At 38.9% G+C, this 21,901-nt stretch overlaps 1 protein-coding gene across 2 annotated transcripts in view; it reads right to left on the minus strand.

Annotated features, from left to right (window-relative positions):
* WNT11 (Wnt family member 11) overlaps positions 1-21,901 on the minus strand; it is a 66,243-nt gene that overhangs the window by 24,981 nt on the left and 19,361 nt on the right. For both annotated transcript variants that reach the window (XM_063444992.1, XM_063444991.1), the window contains exons 2-3: positions 17,233-17,415; positions 4,295-4,530 (exon numbers count right to left, since the gene is read on the minus strand). In XM_063444992.1, the coding sequence (XP_063301062.1) occupies positions 4,295-4,530; positions 17,233-17,309 (313 nt within the window). In that variant the 5' untranslated portion in view covers positions 17,310-17,415. The remainder of the gene's footprint in view (positions 1-4,294; positions 4,531-17,232; positions 17,416-21,901) is intronic.

Genomic DNA, 21,901 nt, shown 5'->3' on the forward strand with positions numbered 1-21,901 from the left:
AGCAATTTGTTGGCAAGCATAGCAAAGGTTAAATGTAACCATGCCATGTGTTTTAGAAGATGCATCTAGAGCCAGTTCAGGAAGGTTGCCCTAAGTTTAGCTAAAGGTCTTGATGGTTGAAAAAGGCCGTTAACCCCTTGGCTACTGGATGGGTTTGTGTTTACACTTATTTCCATTTCTCCGGGGTATAGAATTCCTCCGAGCCGTACGAGCCTGGTTAGCCAGCCCTTTGAAGACGGAATGCTTGAGCTGTTTATTTTTAGAGTTTTAATAATCAGAACCGTTGCCCACTTTTCACAAGCTGTTTGCATGAGACCATCATTCTCACATTAATCAGTAAAATAAATAAGGGGTTCCCAGCCAATGGAACATGTGTGACACAAAGGTGGGGGAGGGAAGGGGGGGGGGATAAAGACCATGTTTAACTTTAGAACATAATGAATATTTACTTGGAAACAGTTGCCAGTTAAGGGTTTATTTACTAAACAAACTGGAAACATAATTGCAAAATCTAGAGAACACAGGTTGAGAGAGCAGAGATGGTTTTTTAGGCTCTTCCGCTTGATTTTCTAATTAATTTTCAATTTAAATCAATTTACTGTTTAGTGAATAAAACCCAGAGGGATAAATTCACAAAGTCAATACACAATTTAAAGGATTACTACAACCAATAAAGTTAGTCTTTAAGGGACACTTCTTTATCGAAATAAAAAAATAAAATTAAATATAATTGTCTAGCAGATATACTCCGATAACAACATGTATGTGCTTGATTTTGCTTTTCTTTTATTTGAGGTATGTCTAAAAACTCAAAGATCTCTTGTCTGCAGCCCTTACAAGCCCTCCCCTTCTAACCCTATCCAGACTTTCAGTGACTGTCCAATCACAGACTTCCAATGCAGCTCAATAAGAAGTAATTGCAAAGCAGGTGTTCTGGGTAACTGAGTTTAGCTCCACTGAGCTAACCAAACCAGGAAGTAACAGAGCCAGTTGACTGACTGGCAGCCAAGGAGGGTGTAACAAGGTTAGGTGATAAATGTGCCAATTTCTATTGAAAACTGCAATTTTTGGTAAATAAAAAAAGAGGACACACTCTTCACACACAAACAACAGACAAAACAACACCGTTGCTAAGTGTTAATATCGTGTAAATTACTTAACTCCAATCAATCTGTAGCCTCCCAAGATCGTTATCCACCCAAAACGATCTTAATATATGTATAGAACCACAAGGAGAAATGCGATACGGCTGTACAGTCTATGGAGGGAACATATAAAGAAAAAACAATAGTGTGATACAATATATACAGTGAATAGTGCGCTTTAAATGGATGCACTCACGAGATGATGAAGATAAAAGAGCATTCAAAGGTGCCTCCCCAGGATATATGGGGGGATACTGGTTTCCTTTGCAAATGTCGAGCAGCCAATGGGACACAGGACTCCAGGTGAGTAGTAGTAGAAAAAAATAGTAATTTTCTTTTCTTTAAAAAGGTGAAATAACACCATAGAAATAAAATTTTAAAGTGCAGCAATAGGTCCAACGCGTTTCGTTCAACACAGGAACTTCATCAGGGACCGCACAATAAAAGAAATCACCAGCAGTATTACAGATTGTAAAAAATACATGTATTTTTTTACAATCTATAATACTGCTGGTGATTTCTTTTATTGTGCGGTCCCTGATGAAGTTCCTGTGTTGAACGAAACGCGTTGGACCTATTGCTGCACTTTTACATTTTATTTCTATGGTGTTATTTCACCTTTTTAAAGAAAAGAAAATTACTAATTTTTTCTACTACTACTCACCTGGAGTCCTGTGTCCCATTGGCTGCTCGACATTTGCAAAGGAAACCAGTATCCCCCCATATATCCTGGGGAGGCACCTTTGAATGCTCTTTTATCTTCATCATCTCGTGAGTGCATCCATTTAAAGCGCACTATTCACTGTATATACTGTATCACACTATTGTTTTTTCTTCACACACAAAACACTTCAACAGTGGCTTAGGGTATTGGAATGTCTATTTAATGACCTGGTCGCCCCCACCCAGAAAAGAAAAAGAAAGCAATATCTTACCTATGTTCCAGCGCCAAGTTCTTCCAAAAGCCTGACTCTCCTCTGCTGATGTCTCACTGGAGTCAGGGAGGGTAAACTGAATGGAGGATGTGGTTGGCACATTGGGAGTGGGACATGGTACCACTGGGTGGCTGTCACCACCATGACGATGACATACGACAAATATTGAAATAGTTACAGAAATAACATTAGAACTCTCAATGTGGGCTGGCTAATGACACTCTAATGACGCTGCTGGCGGTAGAGTTACGCCTCCGAAAACAAAGAGCTTTATCTCTGTATGTGCTGCATTACATAGTGACATAGCGACTGTTTAGACTCATAGTTACATAGTTACATAGTTACAGTAGCTGAAAAAGAGACTTGCGTCTATCAAGTTCAGCCTTCCTCACATATGTTTTTGCTGTTGATCCAAAAGAAGGCAAAAAACCCAGTCTAAAGCGTTTCCAATTTTGCAACAATCTAGGAAAAATTTCTTCTTGACCCCAAAATGGAGTGGCACGGAGGGTGGGCTCTTCATTTTGGGGTCAAGAAGCTCCAAGGACCATAACCACTTCAAATCATGAAGTATTCATGGTGCTTGGAGTAACCTTTTAACCAAAAACAGCTTAACTAAGCTGGAAAAGTAGCTAGATTTCGAAAAATTAAAGGGACACTATAGTCACCTAGACTCAGCTCAATGAAGTGGTCTGGGTGCCAGATCCCTCAGGTTTTAACCCTTCACATGTAGACATAGCAGTTTCAGAGCAGGGTTAATCCAACCTGTAGTGGCTGTCTCACTGACAGCCGCTAGAGGCGGATCTGCGACGTCCATAGGAAAGCATTGAGAAATGCTTTCCTATGGACTGTTTAAATGCGCGTGCATGCGCATTCCGCTCCACTCATTGGCGGAGGAGAGGAGAGGTCACCAGCGCTGAGGGAGCCCGGCGCTGGATAAAGGCAAGCTGCTGAAGGGGTTTTAACCCCCTCAATGCCACGGGAGGGGGACCCTGAGGGTGAGGGCACCCTTGGGGCACTATAGTGTCAGGAAAACCGCTTTGTTTTCCTGACACTATAGTGATCTTTTAATTTCACTAAACATTGCTTAATTATTATTTTCTTGGAAGATTGAGTTGCCGAAACTGAAACATACATTATTCAGTGACTGTTTACTGTATCTACCGCTAGAATAATATTGTGATGTAAATACCATCATCGTATCCAAACTAATGACTAGACAAAGAAGCAGATCCCACAAATGTTTGTTTAAAGTATAAATTAATGTCTCTTAAAAAGTAAACTCTCTCGGGAGGGCCTCAGATTCAAATCTGACAATTCCTTTCAAGAAAATGGTATTTCTGGGTAACTCCTAGGATACAGATATCTTTATACTACCTAATGGCTAACAGAACGTCACTTCTATGGAATGTACACCATTGGATTAAATATTGCAAATCATTTAGAACGTGTGTTCATTTTGTTTGTGAGATGCTCTGTTTTAGTAAGATTTATCAGATTACACCATGTTCCAGAGCTGCACAGTATGCACAGACATTCTATTCTGAAATCAGCCGTGTTGGCCTAAGCATTGCAAGTTAGAGTCGTCTCATTCTGAAACACTGTTTGATGTTTCCAAAGTTAGTGGTTTGTTTGTTCAATCTTAAATGGTTACTGCAAGCATCATGACCATTCTAGTAATTTGAAGTGGTTATGGTGCCTGGAATCTGTGCAAGTGTTCCAGGCTGGATAATATCAATTCTGTGCATACTTGTCCTTTGTTGTCGGCATGCACAGCCCACCCTCCGTGCCACTCTAGTCCGCCTATCAACCCACCCTCAATAACCTCTGGGGGGAATAAAGAGAAAAACGGGAGTGACATCAGCAACGGAGGGTCGGGCTAGTGCTGGAAAGGAAGGTGGGTTTTTTTTTCTTTTTTTTCTCTCTGCTTTAATTTTTTTTTTTTAAGGGGCACATTTGGACAGGAAAACCAAACACAGTGTAGACTTAGTTACCCTTAGTAACCCTTTAAATAGTCACAGCCAGAGCGGTTAGCAGCAGGGCTCAGTCTCTAAAATGGATGGAAGGAGGTATCTATAGCATGCATCCATAAAATCTCTCTCTTCTTATATTAGTCCATATTTTGGGAGCCGCTCAGCTGGACGGCCCTGGAATGCATTATAGTGTTAAGAGATTTTAAAGTACGTTTTGGATTAATACTTAATTGCAGGGAATTACCTCTTTCCAAATCCTGCTGAAAGTTCGGTGCCAGTTCTATGGTGGAGCAATTCCATCTCATGTCAGAGAATGTCTTTATACACATTTTCTTCACCTCCTTCGCTGCCTGTATGATGGTTTGCATCAGTTCCAAGTTGCTACGACACAGCTGCATTTGTGAGGAGACCAGGCCTTCCAGCTGTTTGCAGTGCTGGGTCTGATTCAAGGGCAGGGAGAGTGGAGTCTTGGACAAAGCTCTGTGTGACGAAACGACACAACAATGTCAAATCAAAGATCACAATTCCATCGTTTCAACATCACGCTGCAATATGCCCATCTTATTGTCCAATTATTATTGTTCTGCATTCATTTTAAGAGGAAGACTAAAAAGACAGGCTTTATTTTCCATCTCTAAAGACTGTCTTGATACATTTCCAAAATACATCTGCGTGTGTTTTTTCTGTTTGTGAGTTTGTTTGTCACGTGTGTGTGTGTGTGTGTCACTGTGTGTGTGTGTGTGTGTGTGTTACTGTGTGTGTGTGTTTGTGTGTGTGTTACAATTTGTAACATTTAAAAAGCAAATATTTATTTTGCTGAGCTTATGTTTTCTGTGTGCCTATAACATTTGTATTTCTAATATCAAACTTCCTGTGTGTTAATTACATACATCAGTAATGGGGATTCTTGATCCTCGATAAGAGTTTATAAACTACCCTTCCCATGATGCTCTGCTTTTACTATAAAGTCTGACAATACAGTTTTTGAAATGTAGAGATAGAAAACCAATAGGGCAGGGCAGCAACGTTTTTGACAACAATATTCCTCCACATGTATGTTTATGATATCTTCCTGCGCAGGGGGAGGGGCTGTAGCAAGATGGACAGTTTAATGGTAAAACCATCCACACCAGAACACAACCAAACGAGACCGCAGAGGATATTCCCTTGTGGATCAATTATATCATTAAATTGTGCGGATACTCTGTATCATCAGACTGCTTGGGAAGCCCCTGCAGTTATATGGAGCGTCCGTCTCACATCACTGTCCAAGACTTCCTGAAGCGTGCAAACCAGACCTGTATCTACTGTACAAATATCCCAGGACTTCCTCATCTCAAGAACATATATAACAAGTATTTTCTATTCCTTTTTTGTTTTTATTAAAGGGGCCACTGAGAGCACCATACCCACTGTACATATTATTGTACGGTTCACTGTACTCACTGCATAGTTGACAACATTTGAAAACAAAATTTGCTAGAGGCACTTCGGCACACAGTTGTATACATATATGCACATATATGCAATCAAAGAGATGCATGCATAATAACGCACAGGTACACACAGGAGCACGAACACTCAAAAATACACACACATACACAGACAAACTGACACACACAGGGGCAGGAACACTCAAAAATACACAGACAGATACATGAACAATGACAATCTCAGACATAAACAGACAAACTGACACACACACACAAACAGAAATAAATCAAGAAAACACATATTAGTAGTCACCTTACTATGAGGTCTAGGGTGGCTACGGTGGTTGTCCCACTGGTAGGTATTGTTGACTAATTGTTGCTTGGACAGGAGTCAAAAACATGGAACTGTCCTGGCAAATTAGTGACAGTTGTCAATGATATTGCAGTGGTTATGGTGCAATGTGTCTCTGGACTACATCACCTGTTTTTAGTCAGATCGGTGGTGGGTTATGTTTTTAGTCAGATCGCTGGGTTATGTATAAGAGAAGAGCGGTCATGTTGGAGGTAGCAGCACAGACTAGGCTAGGTAACTAGGAATTAGCTATGATTAGACATGATTTTACTGATTTACCTTGGTTTTGCATTGCATTCTAAGGTTGCACTGTGTGGCAGTGTCTGGAATGCAATGCAAATTCACAATGTCCCATTAAACTATGGGACTGGGTGCAGTGCCTACAATGGTAATGCTGTCAATCAGACAGCCACTAAAGGCACTTCCTGCTGGTCACCTGACACTGGACGTCTTTACGCTCTGCTTTCCTATGGGCGATGTTCGCCAAGCATGCCCCATTTCGAGTGATTGGCGCTGGATTCTTACTTACTGTAAGTACAGTAAGGTTATTTTAACTCTTACTATGCCAAGGCAGGGCCGCGATGGGAGGGAGCTATAGTGCTACAGTATCCCTTTAATATGGTAATGGCAATACAATAATGGCACCGCAAGCAACACCTGGTAATTATATCACCTGAGATAGGTGGTCCTATAATCTTTATACCGGTGTTTTAGCTGGTTTAGTGTGATTATTTTTTTTAAGTTGTATCAAATGACCCCAGCAGAACCCTCATGATGAATGCATGTTTTGGTGAGTGTTTCTGTTCTGTTAGGTCCTGGTGTTGGGCAATTCAAGTGTTTTTTTTTTTTTTTTTTAAATTACACTTCCCATGAAGCTCAGTCAGCAAAGTTGCTGAGTACTTTGGGCCATATACTCCATAAATTATTATTATTAATATTTATAAAGCGCCAACGAAATCCGCATTTGTTCCACATCGGTGGCCAGCCAGAGATGCTGTCTGTCAGTTTAGCAACCTTCACATGTCCCCTTCAGTTGCATCAATGTGAATAGCCGCCTGCATCCCGATCTCATACCTCCAAATGTTTGGAGGTATATATTTAATAAACCAATTCTTTTACCAATACCCAAATATTGGAGATATCATGTTTCCTAGAGTTTTACCTCTCTGAAGCTCTCTCATAAGCTCATGCACACTGCATTGTTTTATTGCCATGGAGCTCTGTGATATGCTCATTTACACTACACAGAACTGGGAGTTTTATGGCAGTAGAGCTCTTTAATACACTTATATACACTGCACTACACTGGGAGTTTATAGCTGTATTGCTGGGGAGTTCTATGATATGCTCATACACATTGCTGTGAGTTTTATTGCAGTGGAGTTATGGATAACCTCATACACATGGCTGTGAGTTTTATTGCATTGGAGCTCTGGATAACCTCATACACATTGCTGTGTGTTTTATTGCAGTGGAGCTCTGGGTAAACTCATACACATGGCTGTGAGTTTTATTGCAGTGGAGCTCTGGATAACCTCATACACATGGCTGTGAGTTTTATTGCAGTGGAGCTCTGGATAAACTCATACACATTGCTGTGAGTTTTATTGCAGTGGAGCTCTGGATAAACTCATACACATTGCTGTAAGTTTTATTGCAGTGGAGCTCTGGGTAAACTCACACATTGCTGTGAGTTTTATTGCAGTGGAGCTCTGGATAAACTCATGCATACTGCACATTACTGTTTCAGTGGAGTTCTGTGATGCACTCATGCAAACTGCATTACCTTTTAATACAGAATTTCTCTTGTTTTGTTTATTTTTTTGGGGGGTAGGGATTGAGGCAGAAGTCTGATACCCAATGCTAAAAGGCTGTTCTAGATTTAAATCCACCATGTATGAAAATCAGAAAATAATATTGAGCATCATAGCTGGACAGTGTGTGCAGGTCCTTTTCATCTTCATACTGTGATGTTCCCTTTACTTTGTAGGTGAAGCACCTTTGAACCAGTTAAGGAGGGGGGAAGAACGGGGATAGGGTGGCTTTGCGTCTTTGTTTGTTAAGATTAATGTGAGTTCTGTAAGTGAGGCACAAAGACTCATGTCGCTAAATCTAAAACACTCACTTCTTCATGTCAGGTCTCACCTTTTCATTCACATGTCAAGGTGGAGCATATCGGGTGACAACACACAATGACAACAGTGTGGCATGAATCTTAGTCATTCATCAGATCAATACAGAGAATTGTAAAGAACTCCAAACTATAATCTCTCCCTGGGCATTGGGTTTCAATAGTCCATGATGGTTTGAAAAACCAAAAGAAGCACAAACATAAAAATGCAATTCTTACTGAGAACAAAGCCTCTCAAACTGTCTCCTTTATGAAACTGTGAGAAAACAATGTAACATACTCAGTGGATGTTACTTTACCAATCAGACCCTGAGGTTACCAACTCAAACGAGAAACTAGCTGGTCTAAAGCAGGCTGCTTAGTACTGATTGTGAATGGGATCATACACACAGGTGTAAATGTTTCCTCTGTATTGATAAAGGTTAAATGAAAGGGTCAAACAACTTGCTCTTAACCTTCAATATATTCCCGGGCTGGATGACTAGACATAAAGTACACGGCATCGTAGAACGTGGGACACTGACTGGCTAGATCTCAATGTAACAGGTCGTCATACAATGCAATGTGAACAAAAAAGACTGCAAGATCAGACAGGGAGAGTCCCCTGAGTAGAAGAATGTCCCGTGTCCTACATTAACATCATTTAAAGAGTAACTTCAATAACATTCTACGGGCAGGTTATGGTGCACACGTCCCCTGTCATTGTGTCTCCGTATATATTTGTTTATAACTAGCGCAATTAGAAGATATTATAAGCTATAACCTTGCCAACTCTCCCACGAACATCAAAGGAGGACGTTTATCTACGCATACCCCTTTCCTCTCTCACTCTTAGAGAAAACACAAACCACGCTGACTCGAATGAGTGGCCGATGACTCGATCTGACTGCAGAGAACAGATCCCATCACTAAACTGTACGCTTTGAATACAGCCGCACGGTCTCTTATCATTTTATTTATAAGCTTATTAAGCAGGTTCACTCATCCTAAATATCTCATATCACACATCTACATATCTCATTTTCATTTGCTAACCCTCCCCTTCTAACCCTGCCCACACTTTCTGTGTCTGTCCAATCACAGACTTCCCAATGCAGCTCAATGAGAAGTCTTTGCAAGGCCGGTGCTCTGGGCAATTGCTGCCTCTTAAGTTTATCGTCACTGAGCTAAACAAACCAGGAAGTAACAGGAGCTGTGGTCTGATTGACAACCAGGGGGGTGTAACAAAATAATCTACAAAACAATTTCTACTGAAAACTGCACTTTTTGTAAATTGATAAAAAAATAGGACACACTCTTCCCACATAAAGCATTTCAGCAAGCTAAAGTGCTTAAGGTGTCCAGTGTGTCCCTTTAAAGAACATAAAGGTACACTATAGGCAGCCAGACTACCTCAGCTCATTGAAGTAGTCTGGGTGCACTGTTACAGGTCCCTTAACCCATAGCAGGTAATTATTACAGTTTTTAAGAAACTGCAATAATTACCTGCTAGGGTTAACTCCACCTCTAGTGGCGAAGACTTCCGGGCTGTTAGGCGACTTTTGGCTTGACGGAGGGGGAAGCTAAACGAGTTTGTTTTCCTGACAATATAGTTTCCTCTTCATACTTATACTTATTTATTTATTATATTTAGCTTTTTTTATTATTTGTTTTATTTATTTATTTTCGTTTTTGATATTTTTAGTATATTATTTATATAATGCATTAAGAATGCTGGTCACTTCCAGTCCTGTAATGTCCCTTTAAAAACTGTTATTATAATTCAGGAACATGGTAAACATACAGTATTATGGCATATGGAGACTATTCAGTCAAGCAGGGGTTTTAAACACTTTTAAGCATAATTGGTTACCATGGTAGCAGGTGAAACATACTATACTGGGACCTTTTTGGGGGGCATCTAGGGCATTTGGTAGATTATTAGAAGGGATCACATGAAAAAGGAGTATTGCATGATAACTCCCATATATCTGTAGCCATAACCAATGTCCCTCAGTTCAACTCATCTAAATTTTGATTTGAAGAGAGGAGATTTCACCTACATCAAAGGAAAAGGTTATTTTCAGTAAGCAGCAATTGTGTGACATTTTCTGCATAAATCATTTTAAACTCTCTATGAGGAGCATAGGATGGGACTATGGTGGATAAGGCCATGCCTGCTCCTTGCCGAGGGAGCTTTGGCGCTAGAAAAAGATACTTAAAAACTTTTTTTTAGTTCATTTTTATTGCTCACGGGGGTGAGACCTATAAACAACAGGGGACAAACTGAAGTGCCTTAGGGGTAAACAGTGTCCACTCTCTCGGTAAAAGTGCTTATTTATCTTGGCCCTATTTTATAAAGTTCCCAGACCTCATTGTCCCAGCTGTCAATCAGACTGCCAGGTGGGCGGGTGCTCGGATTGCTTTGCGCTGGGGTGCAAAATGGAAGTAATACTTTTTAAAGAATGGGATCCAATGCTGTGCGAAGACCCTCTTGCTGCTAGCATAGAGGTAAGTCAACTCTTTGATTTAAAGGAAAGGGGGGCCTATAAACAAACAGTACTCCAGCATTATAAATCAATACATTTATATATTTATAATGCTGGGTGTTCTTTTAACGCAACACCAAGTAGTTTGATAAGCATAATCTGTTTTGTGTACCGTGTGATATATATTTGTGTACGTATAAACAGCTTGCTATTTGATTAATAAACTATTAGTGCTATACAGCAACATATAATATATTTAGTACTTTATGCTACAGTTTCCTATGCATTGGTGGCAACACCCAGGATGTAAGATGGATGGAGGGTATCAATAACAGGTTCTCTCTACAAAACAAAACCTGTGGGATACAATGTAGAAAGTAGGTCATAGTATTGAAACTCCTTTAGGACCAACCCATTTGATAACAGCAACATAATTACACAGGGATTTTGCTAATCCTACCCTGAAGTACTTGGGAAGGTACGACATCCAAACAGCCTGTTTTAAGATTTGCTAACATTTGCAATGGTGAGTTTTCTGCAGTGCAAACCGGCCTATCAAAAAAATACACAACCAACGACCAAGCCACGTGTGGAATCCAACTGATATAGCTTGCAGGAAGCCGTCTTTGGAACTGATTCAAGACACATAAGAGAGAAAACCAGTTATTATTTTTTTTTTTTACTTTGTACTCACTGGTACCACTTTGGCTATTTTGTTACAAATTACAATTAGGTTTGGGAGTTAAATTGGGATTTCAGTTGATTTAATGAATATCCCACATTTATCAACCACAAAAGCAATATTTGTCGACATCTCAACAAATGTTTAATTGATACTGTAACGGTGTCTGTGGATATCCCTTTGTATAAAACTGAGAGGCAGAATTCTGCTTGTTACTCCCATGGGACCCAGGGACAGGTGGGATATGCCAGCAGACAGGATAGGCACCCATTTTGGCACTTTAAATATGCTCTCGTTTATATATAGATTTTTAAATGATTGCCACAAGTGCTGTTGTTCGTGTTATTGGAGCCCACTTTCTCTGTCTCTCATTTACTACAGTGTCTTGGCTGACGAGCCCACTACCTTTCTGTTGGTTATCAGTCCACCACCACTGCAGTCTGCAACAGCTCGGTCAATCCAGTTACTAATCAACATGTTGTAAGGTAAGGGCCCACAAAATAGCTTACTGAAGCCCTGGATGCATTTTCAATAAATCTATGCACATGGAGATGGTATTGTATAGGCATGGCCAGATTTCATGGTTTTCCATTCTTCGGCACAGCACGATTAGTTACATTGAAACTACGGATTAACAGGTAATGTTTACTAGTTTAGTTATTGTGATGAAACCATGACCCAGGTCTCGCAATCAACTAGATTTCAGTGGAACTGTCACAATTGTAGGGTCCTGTTCTGCTGCCCCAGGTTTGCCTGAGTGCATCATTAGACGTGCTTGCTCAATGCTAAGATCACGAGAACGATGCAAAGAGCACTGAAAGAGTGCTCCTTCATGATCTGCCCTCGGTGTGATTGACAGACAGTCTAATGTGCATTTATGCCAGAATAACAGCCCTTTCTGCCCATTTTGGGCATGTCCGCCACCTATGGGTGGTGACAGGGATGCAATTTGCATAATTGATCTGCCCCCTTTTACCCGCCCTCTGGAGTCCTGATTTGCAAGATACCGACGTTGGGGGTTATGCCATGACCCATTGGGGTTAGAGGCATCATAACTGTGAAATATAGCCTTAAAAAACGCCATTTCATTATAAATACAATAGCGTTACATTGTCTTTGGTGCCATTTGGATTATTGGGCCCTCTACAGAAATAAAAAAATAATAATAATGAATCCAACTGTGTTTCTGTCTCTCAACGGCTGCAGCTCCTCCTTCTTGTGTGATAATCCAGATAGATAATCTCAGCCAATCAAATGCTTCTCCAAAGAGAGTCATTGATAGCATACTGTTCATGCAAGGCAGAATTCTCTACAAAGAGAGTCAGTACAATGCTTATCTCTGGGGAGATACAGTTGTGTTTGGCATGGTCATGATACCAAACTACATTTGTTGCAGTCTTCGCTAGGATGTGCCTCTTGTGGCTATCTGATTGACAGCCACTAGAGGTGCACTGACTAACAATTGTAAACATTGCTTTTTCTCAGAAATGTCAGTGGTTACAATTGTCAACCTGCAGGGGCAGCATCTAGGCACCAAGACCACTACATTAAGCTGCGGTGGTTTTGTTTATTAGCGTGTCCGTTTAAAGTAGCTTTTAATGCTGGACTAGGCCACACATGGTTGACCTTGCATGACCTGCTATATATATAATATATAAATTATATATATAAATATATATATATATATATATATATATATATATATAGTATGCAGTTGTGCTATCTACTTCTTTTTATTGTTGATACTGACAATTTCTATAAGCATAAGCTTTTCCCTTTCACAAGTGACTAATAAAGCCAATGGTCAAACTTGTCCTCTGTGATGTACACTGTGTATTGTGTTGGCAAAAACACTTACATATAAACCAAGGCAATAAAGACATACCAATATAATATTATCAAATGTTACATGTCTGGTCTGGGACGATTGACACTAAAGATGTTAGGCACAAATAACTGAGCTGGAGTTCCTTAAATGGGACCTATTTGACCTGCAATTTTTAATGATCTTGTTAATTCTCCATTAGTCCAATTTTATATTGGGTTAGATTACATCTCAGACTGTTTATTGCAGAAACCTTATACACAAGAACTTTATCTTAATACTAAGGATCTGCATTTTAGCATCCCCAATCACATGCATTAGAATAAAGTTCTTGTATTTAGTTACCGTATACCTTGCCATGGATATGTGTATTCGATGTAGGCACCCTATCTCATTCATGTCTCCCTCCGGATGTGATAAGGAAAGCAGCATATCACAGATTTTTCTTTACTCATTGCGTTGTGAAATGATTCCTTCAAACCCACAAAGTACAAAAGGGACCCCAAAATAGCTTTTTATATATAAAATGTATTGTGACCCACTAAATCTCCCACAATTTATTTTTAATCTGTCGTCCGATAATGATTTTTGTTTGTCTTCCTAGCTGTAGTATTGAGGGATTCTTTGTCAATCAATAGATCCATCATAACCTCGATGGCCAGTCCATCAAGTGACATCCTGACCTCAGCAGAGAGAGAGCCAAGACTGGAGTAACGACCACGAGTCTAGACCCCACAAGCTTTGTCCAAGTTCTCACAGAGCTCTCCATTCCTTGAAAATTATTGTTTTTCTTATTCAGACTATTGGGTACATTCCCAAATCTTAAAGGCTCCATGTGCTGCACATAGGATTTCCAGTAGCAGATTTAATAGTATGGTACTCCTAACTATGCTACATATAATACATTTATCAGCAGCGGTGCAGCTGTAAAGACTAAAACATATACAAAACACAGATTAAGTAACAACGCACACAAACAAAAATACAGTTTTACATCTTACAAGCTTACTTAGCAAACAAATTTAAGGATTTGGTTACACCAAATGGCCATATCGTATTAACCCCACTACAACATCACAGTACCACAATATCAGTGGGTCCTACACTAATCTAACACGTGGTAAACATGCTGTTCCTTAATCAAAGATACATTCCAGGCTCCTACACAAAAATAATAACTACATAGGTCAACATCAGCCCAGCTTGCCCACGGTTCTGGTTTTCAAAAACATATGATATTAAAGATTAGCTGTCAAATTATTTAAGTAATACAATGTAGCTGAGGTCAATCTCTAGAACAAGCATTGGAGAAATACACATTCAATATTTAACATTCTTCAAGAAGAAACAAGACGCAGAAAAGATACACAGTAGCACATGTGCAGTGTACCTCACAACTATCCCAATGTACCTGGTGTTACCGATATGTCTTGGCAGGTCTACCCAATAACCATATCAAATAATGTGTAGAAACACACAATGATAAGGAAAATAACATCAACTTGTACGAAATCAACATTTTAGCTACTCAACTCCAGTTGACTCTAAACCTAGTGCTTAAATCTCTTGCCCAGTTCCTTCAACCATGTGGTCTCTGTATTGATCCAGAGTCTGTTTTCCAATTCTTAATCTAGAATATGGTTTTCAGCTCTTGATCATAAACTTCTAACAATGAAACCACCCTTACCCCTAACTAGTATGTTTTGGCCTTTCACAGGAATTCACAGGTGGCAGTCCACGTCTTGGTAGTCAAACACTAGTTACAATCAGTAATTCCAATGTGAAACAGTCTATCTACTTACTCAGATGGATAATCTACAAACCTGACACATTGGACAGTCCTACTTTGAGAGCCATTTCCTGCTTTGACTGGTGTCTCACTTGTCCAAGTAACTGGAGGAAGCCAGATTGAATGGTCACTTGATGTCACTCTATTTCCATGCAGAGATGAACATGAGTGGATTATGCACATCAATAAAGAAGGTCACCATCCCTCCTAGCATCTCATGTTGGCAATTATGAATATTGTGGGTATGATAATTCTCGTTACTTGAAATCCTGGTCTTATAGTGCAAATTAATGCAATATAAATTAACCCAGAGATGCAAACCTTCCTGTACAGACGTTCAGAATGGACAGGAATAGGCTAAAGTCTATCATACAAAAAAAAAATATCTCAGCTTCATTAAAAAAAAAAATGAAAAAATATCTCAGCTTCATGAAACAACCTAATTTTATGTTTTTCCATTATCTAGTTGTCCATTCTGAGAACTTTGCTGTGTCAAGAGCAATGCGTTAGAAAAGTCCAAGCATAAAGGGTTAACAAACTGTACAACTTGGAATTAATTAATACTTTATTGATAGATATTCCTTCCTCGACTGAAATCTCATAAGACCCAAAAAACAGGTGTTATTGAAGGAGAACTGCATCTGGTCCCAGCTCATACTTCAAATACTACTTTAATCATAATGTTCATCTGCCACGGAGTCTTTAGGTGCAGCTCTCACAAATGGTTCAGAGAAGTCACATTTCAGAAAGCAATTAACTCTTTAATCCCCGAGGGAACTGACTGACTCCTTTCACCCAAGACATTAAAACATATTAAAAAATAACTGTGCCATTAGCCTGTCAACTTAACTAGTCACTACCATTCTAACAAAGTATAAAGTATTAAAGATAATATTTAAAAAAAACAAGGTATCTTGGCCAACAAATACATTTAGAAAATAAAATGGCAAAACATGTTTACAAGAAAAAGGTGGATCCATTAAAAGAATATCAAATTCTTACTCAGGTCCCTCTTTAAAAACATGTAAGGGCAGCAGTTGTGATGTCGATTTGTTTAACAAGTGAATATAAATTAAATTAAAGTAACCTGGAAAAAAAATCTTTGGTGGAAAAAAAACAAAAACGCCGATATGTTCCAATAATTATCTGCATGAGTGATGCTCAATTGTGTGCCTTCGATGTTTTCAAAAGCCAAACATTTGTGTTTAAGGATCACACACAATGCTGCGACTGTGGTGCATTGTGCAAAATTGATCGCCCATATCATCCCGTTTAATGCGCATCCACAGCTGAATTCCTTGCAAAGAATGGCATTTCTTTTGTGTACGTTGAGACTGAAAGTCTCACAAATCACTTCATTTAGAGCACCGAAAAAAAGAGTTTGTTGTTTTTTCTCTCTCTATAAAAGCTGTGCAAGATCCCCAGGCGTGTAAAAAAAAAAAACCCCATATAAACAAAAAGTAAGACATTGTGTCTCAATAAAAACACGCTGATATTTTATTATTATTATTAGTGCAATTTGTTAATTAAGACATGTTAATGCATGATTACAAAATGAAGAATGTATTGATGTGTGTCTCATTTCCAATTGTGTTCTGACACTAGATGTTATCATTACGGAACTCAATGAAACCGAGCAAATTGACCTCAAAAGGACAAAAAACAAAACAAACAAAAAAGAGTTGACCTCGAAGAGAATCAAGCCTATAACCCGGAATTTTAAAAAGATACTATGTTGATGCATCAAGCAACTGAGATATCAACTGAGCCAAAACACAATACCCATAACATATTTAACCAGTGATCCATTACTTTTATGTTCTTCTTGTGAATGGAAAACAGAATTTGTTAATTCGTGCATTGTTTCCACCTTGCAAACTAGCAAACTATCCGCCATTTGTACGAATGGATCCCTGGTTTACAATTTATTTTTAATACCTTGTTTATCGTATCTGGACTTTTCTAAGTGTTGTTGCTATATAAATCAAATGCTAAATCATGTCTACAAAATATTCTTCATCGGGGGAGATGCGGAGGGGGGAAACATGAATAAATTACATATATAGTTAAGAATTTTATTTATTTTGTTTTTGTTTTAAATTCACAGTTTTAATCCTTTCTTTACACCAACAATCCGCAACGTTCCCAGGGCAAATCTATCTATGCATTGTATGAACCCATGCTTAGTGAAAACAAAATGGCCCATTTGAAAACAGATTCTAAAGCTCTTTCTCAATGTCACATAAATCAGTGAATTTGCAAAACTCTGGTTTTAAATGAAAGACACAATGTGGCTAATGAAAAAAGCAAAAACAACACAAACTATTCAACAGGGAACCAACATTTTCCCAAGAACAGGGCAAGCAAAGTCATTCCGTACATTCCACTAGCTAGCCGCTATCACCACAAATATCTAAAGGACCTTTATTCCATTGAATTGCAGCAGATATAGGGTTAAAATGAATATTTATAAATGTGAAAATTAATATTCAAAATACTTACAACCATTTGATGCCTTGGCATATCCTCGAGTGCAGAATGATGGTAAAAAATGCCCCGACGAAGAAATAAACCTTCATTTTCTAAACTCCAAAAACAAGCGCGATCTATTGATGATATACGGTCCAATATATTTGATGTCCAATATTTTTAGTCCCTTTAGGATTTCTGTTTGGAGATGGAGACCTGCCACATATAAAAGAGAAACACACAGTTGTGTCATTACATTACAGTGAAGATGAGAGTGAGAAGAGAGTAGCCTTTCTTCCAGCATACATAAGAGTTAATACATTTATATCATTTCAGATCTTCCAGTGAAATACGTATGGTGTGCTAAATAAAGGATTTCTGCATTTTTTTCTGCTAGTCCTTTAAGACATTTTTTCTCTCTTCCAATAAGGACAAGAACCAACGTATGGCTTGAATTATTTCTTTGATTGCATATCATTTTTTTTATTTTATTTTTTGCTTTTTGCTTTAACCCTCTACATATGGTAAGATTCAAATGTCTGTTTATTTTCTCTCTATATAGGTTTACATGCCAGGGAAGTGAAAATCAAATTTAAAACCTCTACTCCCGATCCTCCTACTCTTAGATTGATGGTTTGCGTGGAGGCACTCAGGACATGCAAATCTCACAGAGAGAGCCCTCACACTGCAGATGTTGACATCTGTCTGATACAGTAACGTGGAATGAGTAGTGTGACCAACATTAGCTTTATTCTCACCTCATTAACTTTCTCACTCCAATACACAAACATAAAGCGAGTATGAATAAAATCCGGCAAAGTGTGTCTAGCCCCAGATACATTTATTTTATTTTTCCTTTTCGCCCACATAGCAGCACATGTTAAACCCACAGATTAACGTGGGGCAGGCGATTCATTGTGAAGAGGTTAGCGACACTCATGGCAATGAACTAATACGATGGCATGTATAGGAGGGCAGCAAGGGGGGCAGAGAGCGCCCCTAGGTCCAATAGTATGGAAGGACTAGCAACGGGTATGTGTGCTGCAGCCCGAATCAATTCTTAATGCCTTTTCTCCTTAGGATAGTAATTAATAGACTTGAGTGGTCTGTTGATATGTTAGAGAATAGTGTTGTGGGTTACGTTTGGCCCCTCAGAGTAATTGTATTTCTTTTACATAAACCAGAATTCACCTGGTTTTGTCTAGTTTGCTTTTCATTAAAAATAAGCCATTAAAAAGATCCAAGTGTCATTGCAAGGCTATACGTTCCTTTCTGTCTACCTCATCTGGCATTAAAAAAAATAAAAATAACTTTATTAAAGTTTACTCACCTCCTTCTCGGTGCCGGTACTCCTCCGTTGCAACCTCCAGCTCTGCCTCCAGTGATGTCAGCATCCAAGGTGACATCACCCACAATCTCCTCCAATCCATTGCTTTTCACAGATGATGAGACTGGATTGGAACTAGGCATGCTCGGCCGAGCACTGCATTCCTCCATCGAACGCTATCATTGGATTCCAGGACCAAGTTTCAGTTGGTTCTGGATGATAAAAGCACCTTGAGTGGCTGTCAAGAAGATGGCCATTAAAAAGTGTATTTAACCCCACACCCAGGACATCATTTAGATGAAGTGGTCCAAATAAACTGTAGTGGTCCTTAAAGCTGATACCACCCACCAGTTAGAATTATCATTTGAAAAACTGAATATATGTCAAATAAAAATTCACATTTTCCAGTTTATTGTCATAGCAACTCCATGATGACACAAAAAAAAAGGCTCACTCGGTGCATTCAGGCTCACTCAGTGCGATTGTCGGTGGGAATTCAAAGAGAATTTCAAATTTTATAAATATCCAAATTGAAAATATCCCCCACGTCAACTTGGCTAATAGTTCAGTCTATTTTGGCCTTTAATTTCAAGATTTACTTTGAATTCCCTATAATTCTAACATTAGTGAATAACCCTGTTAGTGTTTCGATACACCTGACTTGCCAGATTGCCACAAGTATTTTTTGAAAGCCACATACATCATGATTAGAGATAGTTTGGAGTGTTGACATGCACTTAAGGGGGTTTCTCCATGCATCATAACCACTAATGCCCGCTATTTTCTGGAAATGGGGCATCGATATTGACAGTAGTGGATGACTGTTAAACGGTTATTCCAAGCAACATGACCACTTTCGTGTTTTGAAGTGGTCATGGTGTCAGGAGTCTGTATGTGTAGCAAATACTGAGATATCTAATGAAGATGTTGGAAGTGTAACTATATCTCCAGAAGAATCATTAATCAGCTGAGAATAAGAGTTCCAGGCTGTCGTCAGCACTCAGCATGCTGGTAACGGATGTCCAATGGTGACACGGACCCTCTCTCAATGCCACCCTAAGTCTTCCATCAGCTCGTACACTGTAACAATGGTTCCCCTGCAGTGAGGGAGAGTGGCGTCACAGAAGGAAAACCGTGCCCGCAAGGATAACTGATCTTGGTGTTAGATCACGCAGAGTTTTTGCTTTTATTATGCTCCAAATTAGACCAAAACCACTGAAGTCCCACAGGTTGTATCACTGTCCTAGGTTATAGTCCTGACAGATGTTATTAGACCTAGAACAAGCCTTCTGCTCCTTGATTGTCAAGCTTTAGCAATTATTTATCATTGCTGCGGTATATAGTGTCTAAACCAAGAAGTCACACTACAACATCCTCAAAAGGAGAATGTAGATTTGGGTAAGAGTGGAAATAACCCTGGGGAGTAATTGTTAAGAAACAATTGGGTTTAGGGGGTGTACAGAGACACATAGACCTTAATTTGATATTTCTGGATAAAGATTTTCATATGATGTAAAATTTTCAGATAAAACTTGTAAAATATATATATTTTTTACAAACTATTAATATATTTAAAAAACATAAAAAAAAAACATTTCAGAATATTTAATCGTTTTAAAAGTTTTCCAAAACATATTCAATCATTTGAAAAGATGTTCCAACGATATTAAATTGAGGCCATGGGTCTTATTTAATAAGCTTTTCAAATGATTCAATTCCAGGAGAAAAGCTTTCCGTATTATTTATCGACAAAAATTGCGAGTTTTGTAGATAAATCTCTTGGAAACTTTTCTTTTCCCTTGGAAAAGCTTATTATATTGAGGTCAGAGAAAAAAACATGGGGTATGAGGCAACTGAGGGATGCGTCTTGGAAATTATTAAATAAAAGGGGCATTGAGTAAATGTGGAAGTGACGGAATGCATTGTGGATATTTTATCGGGATGTGTGAGGAGACAATCATGGAATTGGGGAGCTACATTGTTTTTTAACTGGGGGTGGAGTGATGATATGCATTGGGTTATGAAGAAGACATTTTCTTTTGATGTTATTTAAAAGGTTATGTGAAGTGCTTTATGTCGACTTGGCTTCAGGAAGTAACTGGGTGGGAGGACCATTTTATCCATGGATGAAGGCATCAACACTTGTGAGGTCAAAGATAAATGGAAATTAATGATGATTCATGTCATCCCTTATCAGGCGGCAGCCAAGTGATATTAAATCACACTACAGAACATAGGGTCTCCAAGGTATATGGGACATCATATTCCTGAAGATCAGGGAGAGGAATACAAGGTAAGATAAATCAGGACTCAAAAATTCCACTCTCCACTAGCCACTGGCTAGCAAAAATTCTGTCCTGGCCAGTAGCAATTCAAACGGATGAGTGTGCCATGGACCCTCCAGCATGCAGTGGCGAGTAACCTTTTAAGCCTGCCTAGTAGCATAGAACTTGAGAGTTGGAGTCCTGAACTACATATAAAAGAAAGGGTTTGAATGACATATCGTGCTCCACATCATTAAAAGATATGAATCAAGACATCATGTGATTCAGTGAAAGCCCCAATGCACATTACCATGTCCAAATTTTAATATGTGTGTAATATTAATAACTGTTCATTTTTGTGTTTTAGAGAAAAGAAGTCACGGGGGAAATGTGAGCCAATTGAAATCACAGCTGTATTCTGATTGGATGTTTGGCATGTTTCGACCAACAGAATATGGCATAAAATAAAACCATGACCTGAAAATACAAAGATTTGAGTTAACTGTCGACAGCAAGTCCTAAATGGGTTCTTTCTAAGGATCAGAGTAAAAAAAATGAAAATTGACACTTTCCATACTCAAATAATGTCGATATGTAGTTGGAAATATTACTATAGCTCGCGCCTATGCCATGTGAGAGACAGTGTTCCTTGAGGATTCTACAGACAGCAGTTGGTCTGTGTAGCTGGATTACTGGCAAACTAGATATGGACTTCACAAATATTGAAGTTGTGAACTAAGGTTCACACAAGACTCAGCCTGTAAAGGAAAACTGTGACCTTCAAAAAATATTTTTATTAAACGTTAATAGCTTGTTTTCATGTACGCACGCACGCACACATAGAACACAGACTTACGCAGACGCTAAAGGATGAGCATCACTTCTAAGTTTCATAAAAGGTACTTGAAGGTCTATGGTCAACCCTGTTTGTATTCATATATACTACAAAATATCTAAAGTACTTTTTTCATAATAGTTCCCTTTTAACCAGAGTTCCAAAACAATACACATGGCTGCCAAAGGCAGACTGGCAGCAGAAAATTGGTCAAAGGATTCTTCATGTTAATCTGAACCCCATGTAAGCGGTACTGCTTAATTTGAACGACTTCTA

Source organism: Pelobates fuscus, chromosome 1, assembly GCF_036172605.1.
Source record: "Pelobates fuscus isolate aPelFus1 chromosome 1, aPelFus1.pri, whole genome shotgun sequence".
NCBI classification, from domain to species: Eukaryota; Metazoa; Chordata; class Amphibia; order Anura; family Pelobatidae; genus Pelobates; species Pelobates fuscus.